The 12,071-nt window shown below is 38.4% G+C and overlaps 1 protein-coding gene across 1 annotated transcript; it reads right to left on the bottom strand.

Annotated features, from left to right (window-relative positions):
• Positions 1 to 894: 894 nt before the first annotated feature.
• tbx20 (T-box transcription factor 20) lies at positions 895 to 11,227 on the bottom strand. The gene is made up of 8 exons (XM_085423741.1): positions 10,945 to 11,227; positions 9,790 to 10,021; positions 8,778 to 8,942; positions 7,648 to 7,756; positions 5,565 to 5,723; positions 4,421 to 4,497; positions 2,140 to 2,252; positions 895 to 1,237 (listed from the first exon to the last, which is right to left on the bottom strand). Exons 1-8 carry the CDS (start codon positions 11,072 to 11,074, stop codon positions 909 to 911), a joined length of 1,314 nt encoding a protein of 437 aa, XP_085279867.1. The 5' UTR covers positions 11,075 to 11,227; the 3' UTR covers positions 895 to 908.
• Positions 11,228 to 12,071: the final 844 nt, after the last annotated feature.

The raw sequence follows: 12,071 nt of genomic DNA, 5'->3' as shown, positions 1-12,071 counted from the left end.
AGTAGCATGGTATCCAGCTCTTTCGATACATCTGTGGTTTGAGCAACTTTGCTGCTTCCATTAACTGGTCCTTTAAACAAAGCAAAAAGCACCTTTTCATTTTTTTTTTTGGCTCATATTTTTCCATATAAAGTGTGTATGTCTACTGCGGTCAGCATGCGTCCTATTATTTGTTTAACTCCACAGTGACAATTTTCCTATGAGTAAATGTAGCACGTTTGCCTTTGTACAATGCATTTTAACATGTTTTTTGACATTATTTTCGAAACACTGTGGGAGAAACAGTGTTAAGTTCTAACTTTCAACTGTACATATGGCTGGTTTTCTCCAAAACAGAGGAAACCTGAGATGGCTGCTCCGGCTTGATGACATGCTGAAATGTTCACAGACTGAGCCTCGGTGTCCATCCGGTGGAGTTGTGAGTCATTTTGGAGAACCACAGAATTGCCTGCCATCTTTAGAGCCGGTCGAGCCCCTGCTACTATTAGTGCCTGTTTAAGGGAAGACAGGGTTTTCTACTTGTTTCTTTAAATAAGTCAAAGATCCACTTTCTGTTCAAGAAGGGCCAAGATCAAACATACTCCTGTTATCACCTTGCATTAGATTTTTTTAGTTTGTATTGAGGTCACAAGTGTTTGTACAGTGTCTTTTAAGCATTTGTAGAAACCACAGGATCTGCTGGTGTTTCCGCAGGTCCAAAGGATGGCGCCACAGTCCTTTTTTGATTGGCTGTCAGTACACCTCATCCTCTTTATGTCATGACCGTCACCTCACTTACTGTAGGTGAACTATTTACAAAGACCGAAGGGAAAGATACAAACTGGATGAGGAGTGAGGAAAGAGCTTGATGCTCCGAAACACGGGTGAGTGTCAGAGCGAGGTTCATCCATCTCCTCCCCAAGATAGAGTCATACAAATGGTGTCATCACAGTGGAGGAATGGCGGAGTCCCTGGATGGCAGCATAGGGGCCCTGCTGGAAGTAGTGGTGGTAGCGTGGCATGTGGAAGGAGGGGAAAGAGGGGCCGCTGCCCTGCATGGTTCCAGCCAGAGCGGTGGGTGTCAGCGGCATGCCCAGTCGGCTGTAAGGGGGCAGGGAGCCCTGGATGGGGTGGGGCAGGGAAGCGGTGCCGGTGCCCATGGCCGATAGGGACTGTGGGTGTTGAAAACCTGAGAAACCTGAAGTCGTGGTGACCCAGGAACTCAGGGAGAGGTTATCTGAGGCGGTGAACGCTGAGCCTACAAGAGACAGATGAATGTCAGTTCAGTTGGGATACAAATAGATTTCAGAAAAAGGCTCACATAAATGTAATAAAACTGGATTTAAACCAACTTTAAATTCCTGTCATGGTCTCTGGGATTTTTGTACTACATCTGCTGTATTAGTTTGTTTTGCCATCTTTCTAGTTTCCCTGATCTACTTTATTCTCCTGCATCTTTCATTATGTAAAGTGTTTGTCTTCATGTCTCAGTATTAGTTATTTATACTGTGATACTTCCTGCTTTGTTTTAAAGGTGAGTTTCTTGTTCTAGTTTTATTTTCTGCCTTTTTTGTTACTTAGCTGCTTGTTTTTTGGATTCCTGCTTTGTGTAGACATTGCAGTCTTATTCTTTTCAGTTATTTTTGGATGTTGCATCAGCTAAAATGAAGTCCTCTCTCCTGACTCTATGACGTTATAAAGCTCCAAACACCCCCCCCAAACAAACAGGTTTACATTTAGTAGAAAACTCAGATATTGGTCTTCATCTCAATACTATATCAAAATATCATATTTGTCATATATTGTGTATATGACAAATAGCCTCTATATTATTTTTATTATGCATTTTGTAGTTCTTAGTTGCTAATATACTTTCCAAGTATTTGTTCATTAGTAGCTGTTAAAGTGTTTTCTTCCCACATACACTCACCAGGTCATGTTCGGTTATCAGTGGCACTGTAATTATCCCTCAAATATTAGTACACCTATATTTTTTTAAATGGTAAACTTCCTTAACTTAAATTGGAACTGCAGAAAATGATGAAGAGAATGATGAGTTTCTATTTTATATGGAAGATGGAAAAAAAAAGGAAATGAAAGAAATCTACTAAATATAATGCTTTCACAGGATCTGTGGTGTCTGCATTTATGAGTGTTTACCTCTGGTGTGTGAGGCGTGTCCATCCTCGCTCAGGTTCTCCTCGTCACCCGCGTAGGTTCGGATTGGCGACCGGGCGTATGAGTGCTTGTGGATCAGATTCTCAACACTTTCCCTACAGCAAAAGCCGAAGAGAGAGCCCCAAAATAAATCTCTTTTTGTCATTTTAAATATTTTAAAAGACATTTTTTATTTGATGAGATGCAGACTTAACAAAAAAGAAACTATGTCACTTTTTTTTGTAAAACATAATTTCTAGAATATTTGATTAGGAGCTTAATAAAATAGTTGCAGAATAGTTTTGTTGAATCGTTTTGATAGAAACTTCAATTATCCATTAATGTCTGACAACATAAAACAGATACAACATCAAGAGCAGAATAAAAAAAATTTAAAATGAGTTGGGTTTTTCACCTATAATCTAATGTGATAATGTTCAGGGGTTAGTGACACTGAAACTGACAGGTCACAGATTTATTTTTAATACCAGTGCAATTTTCTAGTATCTGCCTTTTGGTCCATTCTTTGTTTCTGTGCAGTAACAGGATCTTTCCTCTTTACGTGATGTTTTTTTGGCAGCATGTCTAAGTGTGAATTTCCCTTTTGTGTATTTTAACGTTTGTGTTGACTGTGCATGTAGATTTTGGTTTGTGTGTGCGTCTTCTGTGTGTGTTTACTATCCAACAAAGTGCATTAGCTCATTTGAGTCTTGTCAGACAGCACTTCTCAAACACAGTGACACAAATTGTTGCGGGGGGGTGGGGGTAGTGAGTGTTCACGAGTGCGTGTGCATGGCTGGGTGGACAGGCAAGTGGTCTGCATCACGAGAGCCATGCGTTCACATTAGCAGCCCCCCTCCTTGCAGCCCCTTTGCCTCCAATTAGGTTAGGAAAGTGCAATATCTGTCAGCAGAGGAGTACAAATGTGTGTTTTTATCAGCGTCGGGCCCCTCCGGCAGAGGGGCCACCGTGAACTCCCACAATACGCAGCATCAGGCGGGAGGCAAACAAGGAGGGGAAGAGGCGGGGCATGCTGGTTTCAATCAGTCATTGCAGCCAATTGAATTACAGTGTGTTTTAGTGCAGTGGCCGACTCCAGACTAATGTGATTTCTGCAGCTCCCTAAGATCAATTGATCTGGTCTAATTCACAGCCCTCAAAAAAAAGAAAGACAGAGGAGAAGAAGGAGGGAGGAGTGTTTGTCTGGCTGTTTTTCGACAGTCTCTGTTTGGGATATTTGATTGAAGGAAATGGGCAGATGGTCTGATTTTGTCAGCTGATTTTGGCCGTAGTGCCGGAATCGGGAATTACGAGAAGTGTGTGTTTTGGCAGCGTTCATAAAAAAAATCCTTTGGAGGGGTGATTTATAACTCTACGTGTGTGTGTGTGTGTGTGTGTGTGTGTGTGTGTGTGTGTGTGTGTGTGTGTGTGTGTGTGTGTGTGTGTGTGTGTGTGTGTGTGTGTATAAAGGACAGACAAACTATTCTTGTTCATGCAGAATATAGAGAAATGAAAATAGAACATATAACAAAAGGAAAAGCAAGATAAAAGGACTGGGGGGGGGGGGGGGGGGGGGGCACAAGTGATGGGGGAAAGAAACGAGGATGATAGCTGGGAGTTTCAGTGTTTAAAATTTGTTTAAGATAAGACAGACAGAAATGAAGAACAAAGAAGCTAAAGAGGGAGGACAGAAAGGGAAGACTGAAAGAAAAAAGAAATACAAGGGAAGGATGATCAAGAAGGTAAGCAAAGAGAATGTGAACTAATAAATAAAAATAGAGACGAGGAAGAAGAAGGATACAACTAATACACAGACTAGAAAAAAAACTGGAAAAGAAAAAGTAAAATGAAAATTTTAAAGAAAAGGGGACAATGAAAAAGGATTGAGGGGAATCAAAAAAGGGAAAATAAAGAAAAGTACCGAGACCAAGTAAAAGAAAAAAGACAAAACTGGGGAGAAATATATAAACTATTTTTAAAAAATGGATGAATGAAAATTGAAGCAAAGACAGGGAATAAAAAGTAAAAGGGTTGTATGAAGACACAAGAAAACAAGAATAAAAGATGTGAAAGCAAGAACAGAAAGAATGATAGAGTACAGTATGTGGAGCATGGATTATCTGTTCTCCACTGACACAAACAGAGGGAAATAAATACTCCAGCTTCTGTATTTACTAATGAGCAGCAACCCCGGCTATCTAACACTCCCCCCTAATCGTGTATCTTATCCGTAGCGGTGGGGAGAGAGGTAAACAAACAGTGCAGGACCCAGAATCCCATGTACCTCTCCATGTCCGTCAGCCGCGAGGAGTCCCGGAAACCTTTGGCGAACGGGTTGCTGTCAATCTTCAGTTTGGTTATCTGGGAAAACACAGGAGCAGGAGAGTGAAACGAGTCAGTCAGGTCAGGTTTGACACCTCATTTTATTGTTTGGTTTTTTTTGAGTCAACATGTCTCTTCACGCTGGTTCTCTGCAGCTACCACATCCACAGAAGCCCAAAGCATAGCCAGGTTTTAAAGCTATTTATATTTTTTAATGTCTGTATGCATGTCTCCTCTTTGTGCTACAAAAGAAGCAGTAAATAAAGGGACACACAGGAAAAGCAGCACAATTTCTCAGCTCTTATTTCATTGACACTTTTACAATTAAATTGATTAAATTCTAAATGACCAGATTTATTTATTTCCACCAGCACAGCACCAAAAGGTTTGCAGGTCACAAAATTTTAATCAATTATTTTAGTTTTATTGGGGAAAACTGTGAGAATTTCACAACTAATTAAAAATCATAAGAAACGTGATTTTCTTATAGAAATTCTGTTCTGGATGAACTTCACCTACTTACAAGGTGCACAAAGAAGGGGATAAAGACAGCAGACAAGCTATTCAGCACTTTCATTATGCAGAACAACTTTGTTATTTGATTTACACATTCAGGTTAGCGTCATGGGGTTTATTACAGATGAAATTTTAAACTGAATAGGTATAGAAACAACCAACTGTATACATGTCCAACACATACACCCACCAATGAGGCACTAACAAAGATGAGCTTTAATTACGGTATATGGTGTCAATCAAATAACAAAGTTGTTCGCTATATTGTACTGTATATATTATTTACACTATACTGTCTTAAAGGCAGAAGTGGATGCACGCTTGAGCTTTTACCTGGTATCTCTCGATCTTCGTTAGGTCTAAAGTGCACTTTTAATCTCAACCTTTACCCTTTCCAAGGATGAGAAGTCCTTAAATTGCTCAGGCAGCTCAACTCGCTGTGCTGATAAGGCCCATGTGATACAATCAAAGGCTCCAGATTGACTCTTAAATGGAGTTTGTGGCAATCTTTATAATTTAAAAATTTCATGGGAACCAGCAGCAGATTTTTGGCAGAGTCCTTAAGCCTGCAGGAGTCAACAATCACTCACCAGCTGGTTCTGGTAGGCTGTGACAGCTGTGAAGACAGTCTCAATGAAGACGAAGGTGCGGAACTCCTCAGATTTGAGATTGAGCAGCGAGGCAGTGTGGTCCTTCTTTTTTATGATGTGGACCCGTGGCTGGTATTTGTGCATGGAGTTGAGGATGATCTGCAGAGGACAAGAAGAGCAAGAATTAGTTTACAGTGACATGTAGATGATGAAGATGATGATGATGATGATGATGTGAAAGCTCACTGGAGTCAGAGTGCATCAAGATCAAGTTCAGATATATTCTATTCGATTATGTATTCCATCTCTGCACCACAAAGCACTATTATTGTCCATTAAAACATACCAGGGAGTCATACTGTCGCAGTGACTATTCATTGTGTGAACACACAAACTTCAGTTTACTTTTACCCAATCCAATTCACACCCTTTTGCCGCTGGATATACTCGGCAATCCACAAGCGTTCTATTAATGTGCAGCATAAAATAGTTCCCAAACATTTCATCAAAGTTACAAATATAAAAACCAAATTACACTGACATTTGTGACTCATTTTAAAAGATTTCCACAAAGATGATCCACAAAATGAGAATTGACAAATGTATTTGAGAAAAGATTAATTTGCATGGAGGATAATTTTGCCATTAAAACCATAAAGAAAAAAAAAATCATTTTAAGCATTTAGTATAAATTTGAAAGGCTATGAACACGGGGTGTGTAAAGCTAAATAAAGTGAATTTGTATACAAATGCTGAGTCTTTCTAATCTAGCCCCTCCCTGTCATACTGTGGTTTATGTTTTATATATGTAATTTTTTATATGTATATTACATTTGGTTATGATATATTTTCTCTTTTCTTGCTTCTCTTTATTTCCTTACTATGAATTGTAGTTTTGGAAAATAAAATAAATGAAGTATAAAAAGTATAATGCAATATGAAAACACTGCTTCACAGTAACTGGCTCAAGTATTCATTGTCAGAAAAAAATGTTCAAGAAGCCCAGAGATGAAAAATTCATTTATACCTGAAAGTGATGTCTTCAAATTGGAAAACGTAATTTTCTGCTACAGGTAATCAAAATTTTATGCCGAATATTTTTTATTTTATAGAATATTATGCACATAACTTCAGTCTTTAAGAGTACAAAGTTATATTTCTGCACCACTTTTTGTTGTTGTTGTTGTTGGTGGTGGTGGTGGGTGTGTGTTCATGTGTATATGTGGGCAATTATTCTGTTTATAAAGTTAAAAATTAATGTTTAAATCGCTTTCTAAATTCTAAATATATAATGTCATTATATTTTTGTGATATTTTAGTAAATTTCATGTCTTTACCGTTGCTGCTGACCTTTCAAATGATCAGACTTAAGCTGCAGTGTTACAGAAATAATGGCGGATGAGTATATAATGGGAATTTGTGTGCATTCAGTTTATATGATAGCATGAGAAGAATTATTGGGGTAAGAAGCGATATTACTGTTATTTTTTATTTTATTTAAAATAGTCTTGCAATGTATTATTTTGTATATATTATACGTTGTTAAACGCATGATATGTATTTATATGTATACACTGCATTATTTTTACTGCTGCATTCCACTGTTACTCGGCAGAAGAAAGAATCTGGCAAAACTAAAATAAATAAAAGGAGTGTAGAGCATTTTTAATTTTATGTGCTCATCACATTGTATATTTGTTTTGGAGACATCCACCTCAATAGATTCAATTGAGGTGCTATTTTTGGACTGAGAAAGTGCACACACCCTTTAAACTAATAATTGCCGCGTTTCCCAGACTGTGCCCTTCTGTTGACTTATTAATGGATGACAGTTATTATTATTATTTTTTCGGCACTGTTCTGGTCTCTGCTTGTCCTTGCCATGATGATGTCAGTGAAGGGAGGATTAAAAGAACAATTTGCTTTAAGTCGTATATTTCGCCTGAAATGAAGCTAGCTTAACTCATTTTCACGGGGTTTCGAAACACTAAAGCCTCCATGATGCTAGATAAATACTTGACGTGTTGTTTCGAGGCAAAAAGATGTGAAGAAAGAAAAGAAAGAAGAAAAATCAGGTGCTCACATGTCCGTGTTGGTCCAGTTCGTTGTTCGTCAGCTTCACTTTCTCAAAGGAAACCATTTGCTTCATCAGCTGCTCGCCGGTGAATGGAGAGTCTGGGTGGACGTACAACCTGCGGGGAAAAAGAACAGCACCTCTGATTGGCTGAAAGGCGTTCGTTTCCTATCCAATCAACGTTCAGCAAACTGGCAAATTAAGAATCGCTTAGCGACTAACCAATTAATTGGAATTACAATAAATACTGTGATGTAATAATAATAATAATAATTATAAGAATTTGTATTTATAATTATGAGGTTAAGTAGGCCTACTTTAACACGCCCTGTTTATAAATTCACAACAGCCGCTTGGTGTGAGATCGAATTAGCTACGCTACATGTAAAACTACCACAAAAAGTCATTAATGCCAAACAGCATTACACCTTTGTCAGAATGTTTTTTTTACTCAGTATTATTATATGTTGTGTTTATTTTATTTTGTAAGATTTAATAATTCCTAATCTCAAAAGTTTTAATAGGCTAACTATAGAAAAGTCGTTAATAAGCACATATCAATGCATTTTTTAATTGAACAGCATTTAAGTGAAGACTACAATCTTCATATGGGCTCTAAAATCCAGGTTCTTGAAATAAATGGCTAGCTATGTAAATAAATAAATAAATAAGAATGAATAGTTACTGAAAAGAGGCCTCCAAATGATCTCTTTCTTGAATCAAATCAATATAAGTCTGCTCTCCACTTTTTTATAAGTTGATTATATTTAGTTAAAGGTAAGACAAAATGTAACTGATTGTCAGGTTACATAAACAACAGCCTACCAGAAGAGAGTCAGCGGTGTCCATATTTTCATAAAGAATAAAGTTTGATATTGCAACTGAAATAAATCAGGTATAAAATATTCATAAGTGCCAGAAAAGAGCAGAATTATTAGCGAATTGTTCTCAGGTTTTTCGAATATCCACCCATTCTTCCAACGTAATTACGGTCATTTCATCTAACTTGGAAAGTCGTTCAAAATATTGAAAATGTCTTTGGAACATTTTCATATTCAAATTCAAGTCTACACAGAGGATTTAAAAAAAAAGGGTATACATATTTTAAAAAGAGAGAGAGGGAGTTTAGGTCTGCCTACCTGGCGGGGAGAGGGGGGTCGGCCTTGCCGGCTACCAGCCAGGAGGAGCGGTGGTAAGCGTATCGGTAGCGCTTGTTGTCCACTGGGACAATGTCCATCAGCACGATGTACTTGGAGTCCTGGTCCACCCCGGAGAAAGAGACTCGAATGGTTGGAAACATCCTCCTAATGGTGTTTTGTTAGAGCAGAAAGAAATAATTGCTGAGTTAGAACACTGGTCTTTCTAAATGTAGCGCTTGCTAAAAAGATAATAAAAATAAATAAAGTAAATGCACAGTTAACTTTTTTTCGGATATTCACAAACAGTTTGTGTTTTCAAGCCATACTCAGTGCAGGAATACAGCTCTGAGTAGTGAATTATTAATTTGCATTTGCTGGGTTTGACGCTACGCCTCACCAATGTCCGTAAATGTGTTAAATGCAGTTCAAGTTTCACGAATTCGTTCACAGGTCCTTAACATTGCCTCACGTTTCCCTTGTATATATATATATATATATATATATATATATATATATATATATATATATATATATATATATATATATATATATATATTATTATTATTATTATTATTATTATTAATTTTGTGAATAAGGTTCACATCGACCAGCTGCAGTGTCTGCCTTTATGTTAAAGTAACCTGCGGTGTGTTTTTCAGGTAGCTCTTGGGTCAGTGAAACATTAGATCACGGTGTAAATGTCCTTTCACAGCACCTGCGGGAAGTCATCAGATGTCTGCAGCTTCCTGTTTAGATCGCTGCTCTATCTAAAGAAAAGTCAGACAGAGCTGCAGAAGAGCTTTATCCTAATTTTATTTTTTCAACTTTCAAAAGGCTCACAAAGAAGTTCCAAACAAAAACGAACCATAATTCATTTCTCTATTTGTATTTCTCACAATATCGTCTTTTATTTTTCTCTCACCCGTCTTTTTTTCTGATATATTTATAGCCTATTTATGGGACAATAAATAGGTTACATCAAAATATGAAAATAAAATTAGCGGTAGTTTACCTTCCAGATTTGGTGATGATCATCTCAGTACCGAGCTCGTGAAATTTGTCCCACAGCTCTTTGGTCTCAAGGCTGCACGAGATCTTCGCCATCTCCTCGCTTGGGATGCCTGGATTGGTGGGGATGAGCGGCTCCGTGCACACGGCGGGCGCGCTGAAGTCCCCATGCCCGTCCAGGGAGGACAGGTCAGCCAGGGACTGCTGGTTGCAGGAGGACTTCTCCACGAATTGCTCTGTTTTATTTAATTAAGGTGGATTTGTGGAGAAACAGGGATGATTATTCTCATTTGATTTTGATGTCATCAGGAACAACTGCAAGATTTTGTCTTAAACAGGGAAAGCAAGTATGTAACCACAGTCTGCTAAAATATCCTGCTATGCTGTTGTGTTGCAGCATAATAAATGTAATAAATCTTTTTATTATAATACCTCATTTCTACTAGAGCGGCTTCTATCATGGATAAGGTCAAATAAAATAAACACACATATCAGCTCTGTAGAACACGTCTGTCGTTAATGAGAAGAAGCACAATTTACATTCTTACAGAAAATCTGAAAATTAAAGTGTAATACTTGTCTGACATGCCCGCTTTAAAAGAAATAAAAAGATATTTTGGAGAAGCAGCTCGTCTTTTGATTCGATTGGCAAAACAAAATATAAAGAATTAAAAAAGAAAATGCTCTTTAAAATACAGGGAAATTAAATGTTGGAACAATGAATGCGCAGGGTCAATTTAGAGCCTTTTTATTTGCAATCATTTAAATATTAAAAACTCTTTCATTGAACACATTACTTTTTGATTAACGTATATAATAAATTGCATGGATGTTTACTGTCACTCTATGTATCCTCGTGAATTTCCTTTTACATTTTACAGACTAGAACCTCACCTCACTGCTATCACAGTTCATCTTTATTTAATTTGTTTCTTCAGCATTTTCCTTTTATTATAACGCATCGTTATTTGTAAAATAGTGACTGATTTGTTTTACGGTTCCACATTTTTGAGGTTACAAACGCCATTCGTTGATAAACTCGCTTTTATTATTGGATGTTTAACTGCAATTCGAAGTAATTCGAAAGTGTAACCCCAAAACTAAACTCACGTTGAGCCTGTTTAAGTTTTCTGATTTAATTCTTCAATTCTTCTCTTACCCAGAGGCTTGATGGTGTTCTCCTCCGCCTCCTTGTCCTTATTGGGCTTCCCGCTGGACATCAGGGCTGCTATGGAGAAAGCATTTGCCCGGGATGAGAGCTGCGGTTTCGGGGATGAAGTATACTCCATGTTGGTGAAGAGACTGGAACAGAATATTCCCCTTTGAATAAGGAAAAAAAAATCCCCAGAAAGGCTTAACTCCGCCTGCTTCCAACTGCCAGCGACGTAAAGAAAAATGTGCAGGGAAATACGCAAAGTTTCTCCTCGATTTCGGCCTTTCTGCGCAAATACTCAGCTTTAAAACTTGTCACTTCGGAAACGCTTGTCACTGCCGAGTTGAGAGTCTTGCTGGATGCATGGTGAGAGAAGGCGGAGGAGGGCTGACTCCACAGACTTGTGCGCGTCCTGCAGTGCCAGATCTGAGGCCGGCTGCTCTATGGGACGCTTCACTCCGGCTCACCCTCCCCTTATAATTCCAGTCTGTCCTCCAATCGCTGCCTCTTTCTCCACGTCACAGTCCCACTGTCCCACAGGCACCCTGCTACCAGGCAGCCAATTAAATACCCTGACAGGGTTTCCTTTTCATGCCAAAGACCCCAGAGAGAGTGTGGTTGGAGAGGGCTGATGTGAGATTTTTATGACTGTCTGTACTCGGGTGATGACAGAAGGAAACGACAAACATATGGTTCGGAAAATGTAATTCTTTGCTGTCATTGCACAACACAAAGGAAAGAAATAAACAGAGAAATGTACTTTATATCTGGAGCCCTCTCAAGGACCCCCACCAGACCACATGTTGGGAACCACAAACCCAAAATGTCAACAACAGAGATTTTCCAGGAGATGTTTGCCCAAGATGGAGCTATTTGATAATTAATAGCAGAAGTGAGATGATGAGGAAAGCTTAACATACACAATATCTGCTCCTGTCACAATTATGAATTGATATGAAAGAAACACTGAAGCATTTTAGTCACATTTTTTAAAGTGGTTAAAACCTTTTTGGGTCACTCTTTCTTTTGGGTACTAACCATCCTTTTGAGATGACTGGGTGTTCCATATATTAACCCCTTCCTGCAGTGCTGCCTGGTGTGTGAACACACTCACTCACAATTCATTTATAGAT

This window comes from Rhamphochromis longiceps, linkage group LG11, assembly GCF_057381845.1.
Source record: "Rhamphochromis longiceps isolate RC_006_pf linkage group LG11, R_longiceps_female_GT1.1, whole genome shotgun sequence".
Classification (NCBI taxonomy): domain Eukaryota; kingdom Metazoa; phylum Chordata; class Actinopteri; order Cichliformes; family Cichlidae; genus Rhamphochromis; species Rhamphochromis longiceps.
This window is presented reverse-complemented; position numbering and strand designations above follow the sequence as displayed.

Coding starts and splice junctions, on each gene's coding strand:
- tbx20 (XM_085423741.1), bottom strand. CDS start 11,074: ATGGAGTATACTTCATCCCCGAAACCGCAGCTCTCATCCCGGGCAAAT. Junction 4,498..5,564: donor CAGCCTACCAGAACCAGCTG/GTGAGTGATTGT, acceptor GTGTTTTCCCAG/ATAACCAAACTGAAGATTGA. Junction 1,238..2,139: donor ACACGCCTCACACACCAGAG/GTAAACACTCAT, acceptor TGTCTCTTGTAG/GCTCAGCGTTCACCGCCTCA.